The sequence below is a fragment of the Rhea americana genome, unplaced genomic scaffold, assembly GCF_003343005.1.
Source record: "Rhea americana isolate MKP2758 unplaced genomic scaffold, rheAme1 scaffold_148, whole genome shotgun sequence".
Lineage (NCBI taxonomy): Eukaryota > Metazoa > Chordata > Aves > Rheiformes > Rheidae > Rhea > Rhea americana.
In genome coordinates, this window is record NW_028185572.1 from 407,533 (window position 1) to 429,946 (window position 22,414).

At 43.9% G+C, this 22,414-nt stretch overlaps 1 protein-coding gene across 1 annotated transcript in view; it reads right to left on the reverse strand.

Annotated features, from left to right (window-relative positions):
• The window catches only part of TENM4 (teneurin transmembrane protein 4), a 353,790-nt gene that overhangs the window by 69,102 nt on the left and 262,274 nt on the right, over positions 1-22,414 (reverse strand). Inside the window, exons 15-19 of the mRNA XM_085299249.1 lie at positions 20,737-20,856; positions 11,546-11,807; positions 6,362-6,629; positions 4,022-4,165; positions 2,510-2,759 (exon numbers count right to left, since the gene is read on the reverse strand). Coding sequence (XP_085155375.1) covers positions 2,510-2,759; positions 4,022-4,165; positions 6,362-6,629; positions 11,546-11,807; positions 20,737-20,856 — 1,044 coding nt within the window. The remainder of the gene's footprint in view (positions 1-2,509; positions 2,760-4,021; positions 4,166-6,361; positions 6,630-11,545; positions 11,808-20,736; positions 20,857-22,414) is intronic.

Here is a 22,414-nt window from a genome sequence, read left to right on the forward strand (position 1 = left end):
GATATTACTTGTCAGTGAGCTCACTTATGTACTGTTGCATATCACAAAGGAAGTGTGATCTCACCTGTTTGGAGTTATTCACTTATGCAAGAGATAGATAGGACCAGGCAGACTTTATCATAAAGAGAAGTATTGAGCTAATACATGTAGATACAGCTATCTTTACAGCTTTTGTCACATCAATCAAAGCAATACCTCGTGATTCRCAACAGTACCTTAACAGTTGCACTGTTACAGGTGGCAATTCATTGCCTTAACCTCATGAACTCTAGTCCAGAGGACTGAAACCATGCTGAGATGGACATTTTTATGGGTCTGGTTACATAACTCAATTACAGTTAACTGCGACCCACAATGCATTTGCCTTTCCCCTCTGCAACAGAACACTGCACTCTAAAAAAAACAAGCAAAACCCAAGTAGTGAGGGTGGTAATCTCCAAGGAGATGTTGATCTGAGAAGGCAAAACCAAAATCCCTTTAGTCCAAAACCAATGGCTTTCCTCCATAGCTTATAGTCAGCCTGCATCTGAACCCACTTACTTTATAGCACACCAGAGTGAAGAAATGTTTATTAGATCCAGTAACCCAAGTGCTTCCACAGATGAAGCAGCAATGGTTCCAGCAGATTTAACACTGGAGTAAATTTAACTTTGTGGCTCCACACAAAACCCAGCAAGGCCACTCTTTCAAAGCTTCCAATTTTCTCTTTTCCAATCAGGAAATATTCTGCAAAAACTCTGTTGGGTCTAGTGTTTCCACTGACAATAAGCCAGGGATTGGATTTTCAAAATTGTACTTCTGGGAATGAGATCTTAATCCACCTGAGTTGCACTGGGATTTGGGCCCCAAATCACTTAGGCTCCTCTGGAAATCTCACCTTTGGTCATTAAAATAACTTCTGGGCACTGGAAGAATATTATGTTTTTTAATGTGGGCCAGGGCAGAAGATTTATCCCAGCTTCTAGCCTTACAAATATGAGAGCTATTATATTCTTGTGTATAACATAATGGAATAGCAGGAATTGAGTTCTTGCTTATTTACTCAAATAAAACCCAGCCCTCTGGGATGTGACTCTAAACATGGCTTTGTGGGCCTCCTTATCCAATGCCTCCTTCTGAKTCCTTGTTTTGCTGAGAGAATAGCAAGACGCTTATTCTTAAAGGCCAGCCTTCCGAGAGTTGTCTGGATCTTTTTGCTTGTACACCATGATCTACAAGCAAGGTTTTGCATGTCAAATTAGCCCTTCGACAAGGTCCTGCAACCCCAGTGACTGCAGTTTGTTTGTAAAGGAGGGACTAACTGGACCTTAGAAACCAATTCTGCTGCAGATTAGCTATTTCATTTTAAACTGTGCCTCTGTGGAACAAATGGGAATACCGGACAATGCTGCGTGGGGCCCTGCTGCTCTAGTAAGCTGTAACAGGTCCTTCCACAGTCTGCAGTTCTTGCGGAAATGGGATCTTACTTTTGTCCCCAAAGGCAGCAAACATGACATTAAATCTGAACATAGTAGGGAGATTCTTACTTCCCGGGAGATGCTCACTTTTTGGCCAAATCTTCAGTAGTAAATGTGAACTTTCCTACCAGCCTAACCTCATACTGATCTCTAAAGCTTTAGATCAGGTTTTTCAAGCAGAGAAATCTCATTTAGAAACACTAGTTCAGCTCTACTGACTTTCATGGAATAAGTCTTGTCTGGCCATGTAAAAAGTCTAGAATCAGGCTCTAGTGGTTTGAAGCGGGCAAGTAGACTTGTGCATTTTTTAGAAGGGAAAACCGTCACCAAAGAGGTTAATATACAACTTCAGTTCAATCATAATCTATTTCATTTTCTCAGAACTTATGGCAAATATATYATACTCCCTCCCTTTTCTTGTTTTTAATGCATATTCCTTGACAAGCCTTTCTCTTTCTCCTGATATTTTTCTCTTTCTTTATTAGTTGGGATAGAGGGAAAYACTTCATTTACTTTCAGATGATTCACATGTGTCTTCACCCAGACCCTGCTGTTCAGCTGGGAACTGAGGACAGTAAATGTGTTTGTACCCAATAAAACAACCAGAAAAGCACAGAATCTGTGACTCCCTTGGTGATCATACTGTCCTAGGTATGAATGATCATCTGTCCTGATTAACCTCTATATGTCACCRTCAGTTCTGTGTCCTTCCAAGTTTAGGTTGTCCTGGAGGCTGACYGTTAATTTTAAGAATTCCCATTGGCCTCTAACAAGACTGAGGGGAAGATATTAACACAGTTTGACTTAGTAGCACAGAAACACAATAGAGTATTTTTGGTATACGATTCAGTTCTGGATGAACTTGCTAGGCCARGTCTCTCTGGTGTAAGTCCAAGTAAGCAGTGTTGTAGAAGAGGTGAATCTAGATAGCCTTTTTCTTCTCTATTTTATTGTTTCTTTTTAAAAGTTTTGCTCATTTTGCTTATGGGTACCTAAGAATTGTACAGAACTAAAGAGCATAATTATAACAAATTGCATGCAGCATAGTATACCTTAGTTCCAGTATGTTGGTGACATTGCCAGAGGGAAAGATCCTTCGGATGTAGTTGAAATCTCCAACATAAAGGCTTCCATCAGACCCACATGTTAGGGCAACAGGAGCCAGGAGTTTGTTACCATCTGCAAGACCATTGCAGCTTGGACAGGAAATGCTACGTCTGCGACCGTTGCCCATAATGCTTCCAATTACAGGTGGCTGCTGAGAAATAAATTGGTTTTCCCCATTTCCTTTATGCAAGATGCCTAGAGGGTGAAAAAAAATCAATAAGGGAATTAAAATAGAGACAGGGAAACTGAGACTCAAAGAGAGCACAAAATAGCAATGCTGGATGCTGATGGGGAATCTACCACATGCAAGGTTTATCATCTTTTATAGCACTGTTTTATGATGTTTTCAAATGAGGGGATCCCTATCCGAAATACACATTTTTTACAGCCCCATCACATTTTTTGCAGCTTAAAAGGATGTGGGGAGATCAAGAATGTCTTTGCTTTTCAATGAAATACACTTTTCAGTATCTCATGCATTTTCACTTGCCTTTTCTGTCCTTCCTTGCTCTGCAGGAGCCTACCAAGTTACCAAAGAAAAAAAAATCATATCTCTCATGAGAAGAAGAGAGACAGGAAAACTATGATGCTTTGTCTAGAGATATGTTTAATCTGCAAAGGTTAGAGGAGCTCTGCTTACATTCTCGATAATGAACAAGTGTAGAGTTTTCATCAGTGGTGCGGGTTGAACTAGATGTTTGCTCCCATACCACTGCTGCCATTTAGAGGGAGTCAATACTTCCATATTTTGAACACGTTTGATCATCTTTCAAGACTCTCTACTACAGTATTGACCTCCCTTCAAGGATATTGGTGCTTCCAGTTTTCCCTTGTGACCCATGAAGTCTCTAATTTCTGTAGTGGGGAAATCATCATGAGCAAGAAAATCTAAGCATTGCAGTTTCAAGAAAGACCTGATCTGGGCATAGACGTGGAAGGATAAGGACTGAGGGCAAACAGTCTTTTGAAGCTAGTAGTTAGGTTTCCCTTGAGATGRTGAAAACCTCACTGGAGAAGTCATCCAGAGAACTATGGTTCCAAGAGGAAAGCTTAGAGCTAGCATCAAAGAAATGCTAGCACATTGCAGGATGTGTCGGGATGGATTTACAGTCGGAGGTAGGTCCAMTCTGAAAAGATTCCCCTGTTTCTGAGCTACAATCTAGCCTAGGAACATTTCCCCTGTCATCTCATTATTTTATGGCAATACAAAGTTAGAGATGTCAACATGTTTCATAGACATTCAACCACTTCATCATGGCCACCTTCTTTTGGATTTATGTACATCACATTGCTGCTAAACRTAAGTTACTATAAATAATTTGTTGGTAATATGTGTATGAGAGTGCATGTGTTGGTCAGGTTTCTTTCCTTTCCTTTGCTTGAATTCTTAATGATGTGAAACAACAGGGCCTTCTAACCCTGCGCTACTCCTCTGTCATTCGCTATAGTCAACCTACCACTTTGTATGTTCAGGGCATGGTGTTTGTCCAGAGACCATCCTCCAAGTTTGGAAGCATCGATTTCATAACCTTGAAGCACAGCTGTCCTCTTCTCCCACAGGATCAAGTCAGGACAAGATTCATATTCATAACCCACAGAAACTACGGACAAGAGAAAGACAAAAGATCTCCCAGATTAGTAATCCAAAAATACACATTCTGCAGACAGACCAGAGTTTCAATTGACTGAGGGTATTTCTGCATTTCTGGCATTTCTGCAGGTGACTCCCAATTTCATCTAAAGTGTCACAATAATGCAGTTATTTTCCTCTTTAAAGGCCACTTTGCTTTAAMAAAGGTCAACACAGTTGTAGATTTTGGGTAAACATGCCAAATATTTAAAAGACACTGATTTAAAGACGTACTTTAAAATAGTGGGTATTCCAAGATATTACACAAGAATGTAAACCACTTCTAGTCTCATAAAGGTGCTCTTATCTACTATCTCTGCTCTAAGATCACGTCAGGAATTTGACAAAAATCATGGCCTCACTTGGAAAGCTAARACTTATACAAATGAAGCAAAGAGCACTAAGTCCATCACAGACAAGAATCCTAGGCCAGAGCTGAACTGTGACAACTGTTAATGTCAAAAGGCCAAATAGCAAATGCAGTTTCGCTTGCCATGGTATCTGATGTTAATCAGGAATACCTCTGCTGAATATATTGGAGTTACTTAGAGTAAAATGATGTCAGTAGGAGGAGAATCATGTTTTTGATAGAATAATGACTTCTTTATGATTTTCTCAGAAGAAGACCTCGCTCTTCTTCTGCCCTATCTGATCTTTCCAGCACTAACAGCTTAAACAGYGGGAATTTTAAGTTCTGCACAAACGAAAAGCAATTATAATATCTCATTTTTTGGCCAGATAAAAATAAAGGTCTGATCTTACAAGTTTCCTGGTGTCTCCTGAAAAGTGCTGAGCACAGAGCAAACTCAAGATCCCTCATCAAACACAGACCTTTGCAAGATCAGACAATATCAGAGGAATATGTAATTTGGGACGTGAAAGCTTGATATTTTCCACTGTGCTAGAGAAGAGAATCATCGGAAGCCTGAATGCTGATGTTTTCGATAATCTGAATTACAGTACAGCAAGCAGTACAGTACACTGCTTAGAGTACTCTAGGCCTGTAGAACTGCATCAGGGAGCATACAAGGACCCACTGCTGATCTAGCATCCTAAAGTGTGTGCAAACATAATCTTTCCATGCGCTCAGGACATGCTGCTCAATCTGGACTCTAGGCTGTGTAAGGCTCAGCAGGTTGTATCAACCACCTGCTCAAGGCTGTGTCTAGTGCCTGAGTGGCAGGAAGTGGCACTCATTCTCCCTCTTAGGAAAGAAGACGCCCCACAGCTCCTCTACAGGGACCTATCTTCAGCTGGGCCATAGAGCATCAGGGAACCACCCTTCTGTCAACAAGAGCTCCAATTGCTAGTTTGGGATCTCTCTCATCTTGCTGATATCATTGCCTTGGCAGCYCGAAAGATGTAGATTAAACTCCATTGAAGGCCTGTGACTGAAATTCCTCTGGCTGTCAGTCAGCTGGGAAGCAACCAGCGCAAAGCACATCCGCTGCATTCACTATACATTCAAAGTACCCCCTTCCCTCTAGAGTTTTTGTTCCACAGGACAGACTAAGTGAAGTCTGGGATGCTACCAAGAAGAGGAATAAACTTTGTCTCAGCATACATCTATGCACAGCTTCCTGCCTCAGCAAGGACTTCAGCTTCTGCCCCTGCGAAGTGGATGACACTAGACATCTTGCTAAGGTGCTGTGGATGTCGCATGCTGAGTATGTGGGGCCTGGCTGTCCACGGCCTTGTAGCTTGTGACCTTCTTTTGTAGGTGTAAACAAACACACAAGACAAGAGAATAGCATCAGGCCCCGGTTTGGGATGGCGTTCTTGAAAAGGCAGCAAAAAGTAAATCATAAGATCAGGGTAATTCTGAAGGCTAGGCAGAAGGAGAGGTGGAGGATAGGTCCCAGTTCTAGAATGCCTTTCCGAGTAGTGTTGATAGTTCTTAAGTATAGGTGAGAGGCAGTAAAATGCCTCTAATCCCAGCTCATTCCTTCTGTATGGATATGATGGTAGCAGCTCAGGACACATGTGCTGTCTGAATAGCCGGACCCAATCCTCCCCAGTGTAACAGAGGTGGACCAGCACCATATTATATATTTATTATATAACCCATGTTATGTGTCAGCAATTGGACCACACTGATCTAGGGAAAGGTTTGTGCATTGCCACTTAGCTGCTTCTAAAGACAGACACAAGCTCTGGGTTCACTTACCAAAGGCTTCTGAGAGCCCATACACCTTCTGGCTGTAGACATCTGTCTTATCCCAGATGAAATAATAGGACAGGTCTGGAGCAGCTGCAAACCACTTTCTGAAGAGGCGTCCCTCAACAGCCACCATGAGATGGACTTTCATAAGGTTGAAGGGAATCGTGGGGTGGGTCATGCTGATCCTCAGGACTGATTTGTAGCCAGCTGTGCGACTGCTCAGGTAACTCACTTTTATTTTACTACCGGAAATGTTAATCTCCTCCTGTAGAGCCTGTGGAAAAGCAATCCAGGAGGTGTTAAATCAGCACTGAGTAGACAGGAAATGGCAGTGAAGCTGTAATTAATCAGACAATTACGTCTTTTTAAAATCTCTGGCAGACGTGTCTATAAAAGCACATTTAGTAGGCACCAGTTATGAAATCATATATGTGATTTATTGGGTTAGCTGTGGAGGGCGAGGAATGTCGTCATCTTTGTCCATCTCTATTATAAGTGAGAACAGGAGAGTAAAGTATCAGGTTTAAGTAAGTGTTGACAACGGGACTCACTGCAGAAAGGAGTCCCCAGACCKAGGGTGAAAGGAACTTGCTGTTTGAGATGATCCTAGCCCATCAGGATAGCTTCTATTTTCTCGCTGGCTTTTATCTGGGCAGCTTTTTATAGCTGCTTATCTTTGCCCCCTGTATTGTTTTTGTGGTAAAATATCAAGCCCTCCTTGGCTTGTGCCGTCATTGATGCTGCCCATCCCTGACCTGTCATCTTCTCACATCACTAGTCCTGCTCCCACCTTGCTCCTCTGGCTCACTTCCTGCGTCAGTTCTGCCCCTGGTCGGCTTTGAGAGTAGAAAAGACTCAGTGAAGATGGGACTTGCAGCTAACCTTCCTGCTAAAATATAACATGACTTTAGAATTCCCCCTTTTTTTTTAGCTGGAGAAACGAAGGGAAGTTTTTTGGAAGGCATTGAAATATACATTCCTCACACCATACTGATACTCCCTTGCAAAATGCTGATTAAAAGGGCATTATCTTCTTTATTCTTGGGGGGGGGAGGGGACTATTTTAGTTTTCACTTTCCAGAAAAGTTAATTCTTAGAAAAGCATCCAACATAGGTATTTTCAGCAAAACGGGCAATATTTGGTAAAGTGTGAAAGATGAAGGTAGAAGCATAGCAGGGTACCTGCAAACTTGGTCTGCTAATGGGATGTGTCAGAAGGTCACAACTAGCACTGTTCTTTCCTGTGCCACTTCTGAAATACTTTGGTGTGCTGGATCCTAAATGAGTTGTGAAAAACACTTCCCCAACACTAACCAGCCTCCACAATATTAAGGGCCTGGARGCTTGAAGCTAGGAGGGGTCAAGAGATGTGACAAAGGTGATCCATCCATCAGGAGCAATCTGTCCGGAAGGGATCATGGCAGTCCTGATTTACTCCAAGCTATTACTCAGTTCCTACGCGCAGCTCCACCTACGTGGGAGCATTAAACTTCCCTGGGCACGACAAGTTGCTCATCTCTTGCAGGTTTTCAGGTTATTGTTATAAATAATGACAAATCTTGTAATCAAGCCCCCGAAAAGAACTGCTCTAAGCTATTATCCAAGGCCTTACACTTTTCAAGTGATAACTTACAACCTCTGAGCACTGCAGCACTTGACAAACGGACACATCCAAAAGTTAAAGCGCTGTTCCACTGTGCTCATAAATATTTACTTTCTCTAATGTAGCCTTTTCAATTTACATATCTCCATGCTTAGAAGGCTGAAAAATGATAGAACTGGGAAAACCCAGGAATTTTAAAATATATTTTATGAGCTTAGCAACAAGCTGGGTTGGGACTAGACTCAGCCAGAGAACAGCTGAGCCAAGCTGCAGAAAAGGTGGTCCCTGGTATCAAATCTGTCTTCATATGTAACCCTTTAGGAAAAAGCCAGGCAGAAATAATTGTCACTGAGGTCCTATTTGCAATGGCTGGTTCAAATCCCTGTCAGAAATAATTATTTCTCTCTGTCATGATCTGTCTCTGCTGTCTCCCATTTCAGAGAACGGGTCAACACAGCAGCACCAAGACACCGAGCAGCGCGAGSGATTGTGTTTAAAGGTGCCTGCTTGAAGAGCTAGTTCAAATGGTAATTCAGATTATCCGAAAAATCATTTGTAGTTTGTAAGCAGTACAGATTTAGCAACAAAATAGGGCATTGGTGGGGGAAGCATMATCCAATAGGACATTGATGGGGGAAGAGGGAAAAATAAGTGTTAATATTCTGCACACACCAAGAGTGATGACAGCTGAAATGTGCCCTAATTTTTATTTGGTAATTATTATTTAGCTCAGATAAATTCTTATGCTGTGTCTGGGGTCCTTGCGAAAGATGAGGGCTCTTAGACCTGCGACCAATAAAATCAATGCTCTTTAAAAGTATCCCAACCACCAGACAGATCAGACAGACCTTGTTCTTCAGGCTTACGAGGGATTTTCACAATTTAGCAATTATCACTACCTTGAGAATCTTGAGAAAGAAAGGAATTGAGGGCTTGATTCAGGCACCTTTGAGATRTTCCGTGGTATCCAAGACCTCTGCGTGTGTGTGACACATCTAACACAGACCTTGAGATCTGTGCCTTCCTACAGCTACAGCTGGAGGCCTGAAGGGACACTTTGGGGCATCTCAAACGGCACCAACTCTGCTTTTGGCACCTGAACAAAATCCTGAGAATCTATTACTTTGAATGTACTGTGAATCTTTTGAATGCACCCAGGTGCAGGACTCTGCATTTGTCTCACGAGGTTCCTGTCGGCCCACTCCTTTGGCTTGTCAAAATCTCCGTGCTAGCCCTGCTGTCCAGCCTATCAAATGCTCCTAGCTACGTGTTCACACCTATTATACTTAACACTTCTCTCCCGGCAACTGCATATTATGGAATCCAGCAGCAAAAACTGACAGCCAGGGTTATTTTATATCATATGCTATGCAGTACAGGAGTGAAAAGTAGTCCATTTATGAACTAGTACAGTCAGGATTCTGCCATAACAGCACATTCTCTCATATACTCTGGCACCACAAACTCTGTTAAATACAGTTTAATGTGCTTTAGCTCAGTTATTTGGCACTTGGAAAAACCATTGCTCATTACGTTGCATTAGGTGTCTTGTCTAATCCACTCTTTTATATCTCTCCATGGCCAATGGAAAGGACGGGCTCTTCACAAGGTGAGCCTTGACACGTAACTTAAGAGTGGGATTCAGTTCCAGTTTAAGGCACCTAAATTCAGCTATCTACATGTAAGCGTGTGCATGTGAGGTAGGCATCTAAGCAGCAAGTACAGTCAATGGAGATCTAACCGATACCGTCAATGTGATTTAGATACCGTGGTCAGCGTAATTGATCTGCAGGCTCTACTGACTGTATCAATTAGATTCCTGTTAGCTTTGATCGGAGCTCAGACATCTAGCACACATCCAGATGACTGCAGGTAGGCACCTGATTTATTTGTCCTAATCTCAAAATGAATCCTACCTAGGGCTCGATTAAATTCCATAACTACAGGTGTCTAGTGCCATTTGGGATGTCCAAGGTATCTGTGACATTCACTAGCGGTTGGCAGATATAATGTAGGGCACTGATAGGGAAATAATTCTGCATTGGCAGTTGGAGACCAAGTATGATACTGCAGGGCATTTCAAACGACACTATACATCTATAGTGAGGAGACTGTATTGAACCACTGCTTACAAGTTACACCCCTCAATRCTTTCACGGTCAATAGACACATACTCGTACTGAAGGGGAGTTCTAGAATGTTTTAGCTCCATAGATATAATTAACACAATCTAACCAGGTTCCTACCAAATAATCASTGAGGTCATGAACACTGTTTCAGTGTACCAGGTATTTGCTTCTTTCCTAGGCAGCACTGAAYATTACCTTTCACGGTGTTTGTTGGATTAGAAAAAAGATGCGTGAAAACTGAACCAAGGATTTGCAGCTTCATGGATATTACAAAACATGGCGCATATTTATTGATTAAGGYTGGGACAAACTCAGTGACTGTAACTGGAAATTAATCTGAGAAAGGATCACAGGATTTGGTCCAGTGGGAAAGGTGGAGAGACCACTAGCTTCATTCGTTGCTGGGTTCAGTACCTTGTGTATTACAATTAGGAGAAATGAAGTGACTTCTCTGCTCATTAACACCACTGCAACCCCAACGGAGCCAAGCAGGAAGCAGACAATCTGTCGGTACGCTTGTTATTATTTCTACCTCGGCAGGCTATTATTARTTACTAAAAGCAATTCCTGGGATATTCTGAATGCTGGCATCTAAAACTCTGGGAAAAACATGTCCAGAAAAGAAAAACTGGCATTCTGCTACATCCACATATTCAAGACAGCCWGGATTTTTAAAGAAAATGGATAATCCAGTGGTTTGGTCCTTCCAGTTTAAAACACAACTTGCCACTCAACAGAACACTCTGAATACACAGCAGATTGCTAAACTACTTTATCTGATTCRCACTTCCTTTAAAAAAGAAAAATGGGGATGAGAAATTAAAAGTAATCCTCCCACTCCGCTCGCCTATCGCACATATTATTGAATGCGGTAAAATCCAGCCGCTCCACACGCTGGCCATTTGCCCGGCTGGCTGACCGCACACCTCAGCAGCTTTGCAGACTGAGGGTAGGTCCTCAAAGCCTGAGAAGGTTCACATCCAGTACTCCATCACTGAGGTCCGTTGCTAATGCCCAGCGAGTGAAATTTGCTCCTGAGGCAGAGAAAGGCATTAGAGCTTACCGGGTTCATAAGCCTCACGCTCGGCACTAGAGTATTGAACGCCAAAGTGCTGCCTGCAGGCCTGTTGCAGGCTACGCTGCAGCCCCGGCTCACCTCCTCCTGCAGATGCGGGGAGGAAGCAAAGCGGAGCCAACGTGGGTTTGCAGCGTCAGCCGCAAGTGCTTCGCCTCCATCTCTCAGSGACAGGGGAAAACAAACCCTCCTGCTAAGTGTGTGCGTGCATGAGTGAGCGCTGCTGGCCAACGGCTGAGAAATGGGGTAACAGACTGGGAACATCTCCTTTTAGGCAGACTGGGGAATAGGAAGGATGCATAGTTGCGTTCATGTTGTTCAATGCAGGCAAAAACAGCGCAGAACAAAGCAAAATTATATTCCTTGGCTCAGAAGGTTCATACCTGGATTTCGGGAACGATAGGACCTTTCTCTGAACAGGAGCTTGCAAAGGATGTCAGCGGAGATGGAGAGACCACGGGGTTGGGCCGGGCAAAGTTACTGAGATCACAGCTTGGGATCTCGTTCTCTTCGTGCCGCATGACTATGGTTTCCATTACAAAGAAGCGATCCCACGGCAGCCACAGAGTGTGCTCCTGGGTGATGAAGGGAGCCCGTTCAAAGTGCAGGATGATGGAGATGCCACCAATAGTAACGAGATCAAAGCTGTTTCAACAGAGGGAATACAGGGTTAAYACAAACGGCAGCCTGTGTGCTCGCAGCAATTCCCTAGCAAGCACCCCAATAAGCAATTGCAAGCCCTTGTAAGTCACAGAAACATCACCGCTTGCCTTTTACAAACATAAAACCTAAGGCTCAAAGGAACATGAGTGAGCTGGGTAAGAGCAAGTGGCAAGAGCAGGAGCAGAACCTCTGCTTCCCTGCGTGTAGATCCCTGTACACTATAAACATTTCCATCATTTTTTTTTAAGAGAAAAAAGTTTATCTTTGTTACTGCTTTGCTCATGTTATTTGAGCATACATGCTCATTTCTCCCCCCTTTTTTTTCTAATGCAGTACTCAACATCCAAACACAGTCASAGATTGGATCAATTCACATGATGAAATCAACTGTTTGGAAAGTGGTTTCTCCGACACGCCAGCATATAAATCGTCTTGGCACCCACTGCTAAGCTGACTAGTACCTAACGCAACCAGGGAACATGTGGAGCCCAGTCACAGGCTGAACCTACTGCACTAGCCCGCGGAAGAAATAAAGAACATTAAGGCAGTCTCTGTGCCACAGCACTCAGCACATACTCTGTTTTCATTCTTCATCATTTAGAGACAGGGATAGCTCGCTGCCTGTGGTCTAACGGTAGTAGGCAACTTTGTTTTGCGCTACCTCTGGCCAAGCAACTTTTCTGTGTGCGTTATTATTAGATAGTATGATACTGGGGTTGAGAGATGGCCTCCAGAGCTGTCCGAAAGGCCGCTCACCTCAATAACGGAAAGACTCCTCCTCTTGACGTAAAAATGTTGGAATAGAAGTTTTAGCTTCTTCTTAGATTTTAAAATTCACATCTTATCAGAGATGGAGATTTTATGAAGTACACAAAATATATTTATTATGTATAGAGTCAAAAAAAAAGGAATAACTGATAAAGGAAGGGATTTTGGCAGTATTTGAGTATCACTGGTTTTTTCCTGTTTGTTTTTCCTCAATACTCATTCAGTTGCAATGCCAGATACACACTTAGGGCAAAGAAAGTTGATTTCTCTTCCTTGCTTCTCACTTTGGGTTTTTGGCTCTGATATATGACAGTCTTGCACAGAATTTTAAGCATGTGAACAGGCCCACTGACTTCAGCGGAGCTGCTCATGTGCTTAGAGCTGTGTCCTTAAGTACCATCCTSCGCTTATGAACCAGGGTCTGACAGCCTAAAGCCAGATTTGGTGCACCTCATAATTATATGACAAAAAACGAAGCTGAAAAAATTTGAAATTAATCATTTTTAATTAATTATGAAGATTTTAGATCTGTTGCAAGAGTTACAGAAGTGTAAGGAAGAGAAAAATATCTTGGCAGGTAATCACTGAGGAACCTCTCTTTTTTTTATGCCCAATAGACTCGGGTGCCATTTAGCAAATAGAATTATGAAAAAGGAGTTATTCAGGAAAGAACTCAAATTAAGTGGGAAGAGATGGAAAGCAGTTCAAGAAGCCAAAGACCTGTTTATCCTACCACTRAAGCGGGGCATCAGCTTCCCAGACCTACATAACTTGGCTTCCAAGAGCCGGCCGAATACCTGGCCAGCTCTCGGCAGCTAAACTATGCCACGTTTGTGCTTTGATGAGAACATTTTTGACAGTCAACTAGCAGTTGGCAAGCCCTGCAGCTGAAAGGGAGCAACTTGCTCTGCCTGGATCTGGGCGCTACAAGGGGCAACGGGAGGAAAGAACCAGTGCAAATGATGCTCAGCAAATTTTCTAGGGAAGTGGGAAGAAGGTTTTCTTAGTTGGGAACACCTCCTCTTCACTCCTTCGTGGACAGCTACTGGTCTCAACGACTTGGGTGAGCTTTGGTGAGGGACGGTAACCCTTGGGGGGGATCAACTTTGCCTCTCCTGYGCCTGTGAAACAGGACACAGAAGGGGAAGCTCCTCCTCCATGTCAGCCTCAAGCAGCTGGGWAAACACAGAGATCTGCAGTATTTTTTGGCAGGTACCGCGGCTCACGAGCTGTTTTTCCTAGAGTTAGAGAGCGCAGCCTTGACGCTACCTCAATGGACTGAACAAACGCTAAAAGCAAWGCTAAATAGAAAATCCCAAGTGGGAAACACCCTCCTCCCAACTTCCCTTAGTGAAATTAAATTTAACAGGAGCAGAGCTGCCTTGGGATTGAAGGGAAGAGCTAATTTTATTTCTAGTTTTGCTGCTGATCTCTGATGTCTTTTTTATCACTCTAAAAAAATTGTACTTTTTGTACTGTCATATCGTTCTGTTTTTCTTAAAAGACCCTGGAGAGACAGGCCAAAGGCTGAAACTCTCTATTTATCCACAAAGCAGGCTCAAAAAAAAAAAAACAGAGAAAGTGTAACCCTTTCTCATCTCTACTTGGAAAGGTCCATGGATTTGGTCTCTCTGGGGGGATTGATCCCAAAGGTGCTGGATGTGATAGYGGGAACATGATAGTGAAAATGTCTGGAGACTTTCTTGTTATTTTATTAACACCACACTGCCAGCCATGGGATGCCGATGAATTATAGCCACTATCAACTTCCAGTTTGATCAAATKTAAAGCTTTATTTTAAAATGTGGTTTATAATCCAGTACTGATACTTTGATCCATCTATTAACTTTGCTTTGCAGAGGAATCATGCACACAATAGAGTGGTTTGAAAAGTGTCATTTTATCTTCATGCCTGATTATAGGAAAAAAGCCCGTGTCACAATAATTAGTCTAAAAACATTTGTAAGCCTTGAAGCCATCAAAGAGTCTCGTTAGGAGGAGCTGGGGTGATTTAATGAGCAGACTGAAGTAATGTGACTTAAATAGGAACAGGCTTTCACTATTAAAGGCAGTAGCTGACTACTGTAATAGGAGTGCAACCTACTTGCAAAGACCTGGAATATCATAAATTCACTTACGGGGCAAAATATTCAGTTCACTAAATTTTAAATTCTGATTTTAAAACCAAAATTTCAGTTCTGACACTCATTTTGGAACTTGATCATGCCAAAAAATTTACTGAGCAACTAAATCAGCCTAAGAATGAATTCAGTTAAGTTGATGCAATTCCCTCTTTCACCCCCCTTACTTTAAAAATGGCATTATTGTCCTGCTATCAGTAAACTGATTTCCTAAATCAATTTAAGGCAACTCAGTGCACATTTCCCAGCATAGCTCTTCCTATGGTGAATATGACAAATAATAAAGTCAGTGAATATTTTAAGTGTTTATCTCATAACCCCTGGACTTAGGTAACTGCTTGCATGCAAATTCTCAGTTTACTCCAAACCACAGTAACATGGAAGATGGTCCGTATGACCCGATATGACTGTGCACTGCTRTAACAGCTCCTTTTCACAAGCTAGCTGGCTGGCCTAGGAGGGTAAAGAGATATATYTAATGCTACTTGTTAAACCAGCAGCAAGACTGGGATTAGAAATAACGGATGCCTAACACCATTCTTCTGCCCTGATAATTTTAGGGTGAGTGCTCTTAAAAATTTCAAGGTAATTTTTAGAGGACCTCACCACCRAGGAAGTTCTCTGGATTCTGGTGTTCTTCAAAAAAAGTGCTTTCACTTGTCTGTTTATTACCTCTACAGTACACAGATGTACTGTTGTACCCACTCATTTGAGAAAAATATCTAAGTGAATGCCTTAGACAATTTTGGAAAGTTAGATATTTTTATGATTCAGGCACCTCAGTGCTGCAATTGGACAATTTGTTGAATATCAGTCGTGCACCAGACCCGTACAAAGTCTTTGYAGAAGCAGAATGCTTTGAGGGGAAGTTGGAGAAAGTAAAATCTAAACAACTGACACCACTTAATATGGGGTTAGACTGAACATCAGTCCCACTCGACCACAGATTCCCATGTCAGACACAGCTGACACTGTTGACTTTTATCATTTAGAACTGAGTATCCATCAGAGGCCAAATCAGCAAACTGCAGCAYTAAGGTCCTTGCAAATAATTTAACTTGCAATGGCTGGCAGCAGGCTCTGACCATCAGTTCACAGAGGATTAGTGGGACACATTCATGCTCCAGCTGCATTTGTTTTGTTTTGTTTTTTTTTTTCCTGCCCTGGGTCCCCAGCTCAGGTGGAGGTTGGGACAGAGTTGAAAGGAAGATTCCTCACTTAAACTGCCCCATATACCAGCACTAGCTGGCTTACAACAGGCAGGAGTTCCCTTTCACCATCAGTGTTCTCAACTAGAAAGAAAGAGTTGCTCAAATATTGCAAAGGTCCAGAGCTGAGTGAGTTGTTAGAGGGGGTTGAAATCGTTTGCCTTTTGCTCTTCCTTGAGGCATGGAGTAATCTGAGGTAGGTCTGTCCTGTAGTACTGCATATACTGCACTTGCTCTGCATGGGTGGTGGATGTATGGAGCTGCACAAACTCTACCTTCATCAGTAAAATTTGTCGCACCAGTGCAGTCTCTCAGGCTATGCCCATTCTAACGCGGTCAGGGTCTATCTTCTGGCTCTGACAGCAAGTGCTACATATTACTTGCATCCATACACTTAAGCTCTGCCTCRTCAAAGCTCTGCCTTTCCTGAAACAGGGTGTTTTTATCTCTGTTGTCCTCTGTCCAGATTTTATTGTCATGTCCTCCAGGAGGTGGAGCATCACTCAGAATGCCTCTTAGTCACATTCAGTATTACAGTAGGTGCCAAAACCTCAAAAGCATAAACAAGGCAGCATTAAGCACACGTTGCTAGCACATGTTCTTCTCTTTCATTATAATTCTATCAGCTTCTCTGGCCAAGTCAAACCTTTAATGAAAGTGCTGGATTGGAGAGGGGCTAAAATCCATAAATCCTCTCCCAATTGCTAGTGGTTAATAGTCATTAGATAGAGCATGTGCAGCTGGAACTCCTTATGTTTCATTTTTGTTCTTAAAAGAAAGGGAGCCAATTAGCACTGACAGACAAAAGATAAGATGAAAGACTTCCCCAATTTACAATGCTTTTGTTTTGGCTAAGTGTGATTGCTCAGATTTTAAGTACTCGCCTCTAATACAACTATAATCTTAATGACTTCTTCCTAATCATTTCAGTACGAATTAGAAAGAACAGAGCTGTAGGGAGTAGGAAACAGCTTTTCTTTACATGTCTGTGCAATGGCTTCCAAAATTTTGCCTAAATATTCTAGGCAATATTACAATGTTAATCGTGATAAAGAAAACAAAAATAAGAATGAACAACCAGTAACAATAATGACACAAGAATTTCAATAATGTTGAAAGTCTCTAACAATAAATGTATTCCTAGAAGAAGTTTCTCTTTTGCACTGATGATAATAGTGCAGCATTCATAGAATCATAGAATCAGTAAGGTTGGAAGGGACCTCTGGAGATCATCTAGTCCAACCTCCCCGCTCAGCAGGGGCACCTAGAGCATGGCAGACAGGGTTGCATCCAKGCRGSCCTTGAAGATCTCCAGAAAAGGAAACTCCACAACCCCTCTGGGCAACCTGGTCCAGGGCTCCGTCACTCTCACAGGGAAGAAATTCCCCCTCACGGTCAGGCCGAACTTCCTGTGCTTCAGTTTCTGCCCATTGCCTCTTGTCCTTTCGCATGGGACAACTGAAAAAAGTTCATCCCCGTCCACTTGACACCCTCCCTTCAGGTACTTGTACATATTAAGAAGATCCCCCCTCTGTCTTCTCTTCCCCACGCTGAAGAGGCCCAGATCTCACAGCTGTTCCTCATAGGAGAGATTCTCCATTCATCTGATCATCTTTGTAGCCCTACACTGGACTCTCTCCAGTAGCTCCATGTCTCTCTTGTCCTGGGGAGCCCAGAACTGGACACAGGACTCGAGGTGAGGCCTCCCCAGGGCTGAGTAGAGGGGCAGGATCACCTCCCTCCACCTGCTGGCAACAGTCTTCCTGATGCAGCCCAGGAGACCACTGGCCTTCCTGGCCACAAGGGCACATTGCTGGCTCATGGTCAACTTGTCATCCACCAGCACTCCCAGGTCCTTCTCTGCAGAGCTGCTCTCCACAAGGGCAGACCCCAGCTTGCACTGGTGCCTAGGGTTACTTCTCCCTACGTGCAGGACTCTGCCCTTGCCCTTGTAGAACCTCACGAGGTTCCTCTCCGACCAACTCTCCAGCCTGTCTAGGTCTCTCTGAATGGCAGCACAGCCGTCAGGTGTATCAGCCACTCCTCCCAGCTTGGCATCATCAGCACTCTGTCCCCTCATCCAGGTCATTGATGAAGATGTGGAACAGGATGGGACCCAGGACTGAGCCCTGGGGGACACCACTAGCCACAGGCCTCCAACTAGACTCCACGCCACCGATGACGACCCTCTGAGCTCTGCCTTTCAGACAGTTCTCAATCCACCTCATTGTCCACTCTTCTAACCCACACTTCCTGAGCTTCTCTAGCAGGATGTGATGGGAGACAGTGTCAAAAGCCTTGCTGAAGTCAAGGTAGACAATGTCCACTGCTCTCCCCTCATCTACCCAGCCAGTCAGTCCATCCGAGAAGGCTATCAGGTTGGTCAAGCAGGATTTCCCCTTGGTGAATCCATGCTGACTACTCCCGATCACCTTCTCCTCTGTATGCCTGGAGATGACATCCAGAAGGAACTGTTCCATCACCTTTCCAGGGATGGAGGTGAGGCTGACTGGCCTAGAGTTGCCTGGGTCCTCCTTCTTGCCCTTCTTGAAGACTGGAGTGACACTGGCTTTCTTCCAGTCCTCAGGCACCTCTCCAGTTCTCCAGGACCTTTCAAAGATGATGGAGAGTGGCCTGACAATAACATCTGCCAGCTCCCTCAGGACCCGTGGGTGCATCCCATCCGGGCCCATGGATTTGTGGATGTCTATCCTGCCCAGAAGGTCTCTAATCCTTTCCTCCTCAACCAAAGGAAAGTCTTCCCTTCTCTGGACTGTCTCCCTCACGTCCAGGATTCCTGGGGGCTGCCCTTAGCAGTGAAGACTGAAGCAAAGAAGGCATTCAGTAATTCTGCCTTCTCTGCATCCCTTGTCACCAGGGCCCCTGCCCCATTCAGGAGTGGGCCCATATTTTCTCTAGTCCTCCTCTTGTTGCTGATGTATCTGAAGAAGCCCTTCCTGTTGTCCTTGACATCCCTTGTCAGACTCAATTCCAGCTGGGCCTTAGCCTTCCTCGCAGCATCTCTACATACCCTGACTGCATTCCTATAATTCTCCCAAGTACCCTGTCCCCTCTTCCACATTCTGTGTACTTTCTTCTTCTGTCTGAATTTGGCCAGGAGCTCTTTGCTCACCCATGCAGGTCTCCTGCCCCTTTTGCTGCACTTCTTACTCATAGGGATGCACCGCTCTTGAGCTTGGAGGAAGTGATGTTTGAATATTAGCCAGCTCTCCCAGATCCCTCTTCCTTCTAGGGCCTTAACCCATGGGATTCTTCCAATTAGGTCTCTGAAGAGCCCAAAGTCCACTCTCCTGAAGTCCAGGGTTGCAATCCTGCTTGTCGCCTTACTTCTTTCCTGCAGGATCCTGAACTCCACCATCTCGTGGTCACTGCAGCCAAGGCTGCCCCCAACCTTCACATCTCTAACCAGTCCCTCTCTGTTGGTAAGGACAAGGTCCAGCAGGACACCCTTCCTCATAGGCTCCTCCACCATTTGTGACAAGAAGTTGTCATCAATGCATTGCAGGAGCCTCCTGGACTGTTTGTGCCTTGCTGTGTAGTCCCTCCAGCAGATGTCAGGGTGGTTGAAGTCCCCCGTGAGGGCCTGTGATCGTGAAGCTACCTCCAGCTGTCTATAGAAGGCCTCATCAACCTTCTCTTCCTGGTCAGGTGGCCTGTAGTAGACACCCACAACAGTGTCCCCCATGCCAGCCTGCCCTTTGATCTTTACTCATAAGCTCTCAACTGCCTCCTCCTCCTCCTCCTTGCCTAGGCAGAGCTTGATGCAGTCCAGTTGCTCTCCCACATAAAGAGCAACTCCACCACCTCACCTTCCTGGTCTGTCTCTCCTAAAAAGAACATAGCCATCCATGGYAGCATTCCAGTCATGTGAGYTATCCCAYCATGTCTCCGTGATTGCAATCATGGAGACATGGAGATCACGGCCCTGCGATCGCACACAGATCTCCAGCTCCTCCTGTTTGTTCCCCATGCTGCGTGCATTGGTGTACATGCATTTTAAAGAGGTGGTCATGCCTGCAGGTTTCGCAGGAAGGGTGTACAGGGGTCGCCCATAGCCATGTCCCGAATGCACATCCCCAGCTGCATGCACCTGTTGGAGGCCCCCCAACCCAACTTGTGTTTTGTTGTCTTCCCTGTCTGTATGACACCCTCCCTTCCCCCTCCTACCTAGTTTAAAGCCCTCTTTACTAGGCTGTCCAACTTGTTTGGAAAGGGAAATGTGCCCTGCTTGGTGAGGTGAATCCCATCTCTCCCCACCAGTCTTGGTCTTCAAACAATGTTCCATGGTCATAGAATCCAAAACCCTGTTGCCAACACCAACGGCGTAACCAGTTGTCGATTTGGGAAATCTTCCTATTCCTCCTCCCATGCCTCCCTCTAACGGGCAGGACCGATGAGAAGACCACCTGGGCTCCCAGACCCTTGGCCACCATGTCCAAGGCCTTGAAGTCTTCCCTGATTGTCTCTAGTTTGCTCTCTGTATCGTTAGTACCCACGTGAAAGAGCAGCAGAGGGTAGTAGTTTGATGAGCGTACAATCCTTGTCACCGGGGCCCCTGCCCCATTCAGTAGTGGGCCCACATTTTCCCCAGTCCTCCTCTTGCTGCTGAGGCATCTGAAGAAGCCCTTCCTGTTGTCCTTAACATCCCTTGCCAGACTCAATTCCAACTGGGCCTTAGCCTTCCTCTCCACGTTTCTACATACTCGGACTGCATTCCTATAATTCTCCCAAGATCACTGCTTGAATACTGTAAATCCTATAAAGGTGTCCTACCTGCCATCTTGTCTGCTGATTGTGTATCCAAAAAGAGGACTGTTGACAAAGCTGATGTTCACTCCAACTAGAGGTGTCCCATCTGCTGTCATCACCTGGCCTCGAATCACACATGCGTGTCTGCATGAAGAAGGAGAGAAAGAACAGGGAACAGTAAATCTTCTGACAAACGAGGCATGTACCTCCACCTCTGTGGCTAGGAGCCCCTGCAGACAAGAAAGCCCAGACCGTTGTGTAGTGAACTGCATGGGGTTATGCCATGCTTATTGATGGTGGGCTGCTGCTCTTGAAGACTTTCACAGGAGTTCTGCAAGAACATTTGACACTAGAATTGTGCTTTACCTTTATTCTACTTGAAAAAAGTAACTGTTTCAGGACATACTTCATTAACTTCCTGTAGAGCTCACAATATCACATCGGAATTGGCTGCAACTCACTAAGTTTCAGAGCGTCTTCACAATTTGCCCTAATTAAGGGTAAAACAGAACAGAAATATGCCAAATATCACATGGGCATATTCATGGCATAAAAGCCCTCTGGAGAGCAAAGGCACAATGGACTTGATGGCTTATTTCTTCCAGATTTCACAAAGGCCAGTAAGCTGCCACTTGGGAAAAACACGACAGATAATTTGCTAGATCCAAACAGCTTCCCTACAAAATGCTTGAGGAACTGAGTGCACCAACAGAACAGGCTTTTATTTTCCTTCTTTTTCTTTCCAAGTTCGGTAGTTTGCACTGTTTTATAGGCTACATCTATCGATTTCAATTACTCTGTGCTCTGCAACATACTCTTTTATCTAAGGATCTCAAGGATTTTACAAACATGGATTAATACTGCACGACTGGTATTTTACAGAAACAGGAAATAAAGTACAGAGTTCCTTTCAGTTGTCTAAGGTTAGTCAGAAAATCAGCAGCAGGGCCAAAGACACATTCACTAGGTTCTCATGCCAAAGTCTGTTTCCAGACCTCTAAGTCTTTATTACAATGCTACCTTAGGAAATTCATACAAAGACAAAGAATCACATGTCTATGAGAGGGTCTGGGCTCAATTTTTGGCTGACTGTTACTATTTTTCYGAGGCTAACAGCAAATTGTGGTGTCAGTGTGCTAGCATGACCTGATGAGTGATGTCTGCAAAAACCGTCCAGGTGGAGAGCAGAGATTGAAAGCCAGTATTTCTACAGGTGCAGGACCAGACTCTCAGCTAGAATAAATCACTACAGCTGCACTTGTTATCTACCTACTAGATGTGTAAAATGTCACTGTACTGGCTCACTGAGGCAAAAGATCAAACCCGCACTGTTTGGCAAAATTGATTTTGTAAACACAGATCATTAGGAAAAGATCAAGTTATTTTCTTAGAGTCTGTCCAAAAATCTGATAATMTGTAATGCAAGGAGATTAAGTATAATTTGTATTAAATAAGGGCTGTGCTAGCTGTTTATTGCACAGTACAGAAAAAAGACCRTTTGTCAGGGAGCCTTAAACAAAACTTCTGCTGATATAAATGGAGAACTTCATTGTCACCAAAAATTCTTGAAGCTTTACCAGAATGTGTAGGCAACCTAAAATGTGATTGATTCATGTACTATTTTGGATCAGGCCAAGGTAAARTGAGATAATGGAACTGATTTTTATTTCTCTGAGTTTCCTCTAATAYATCATCACTGACT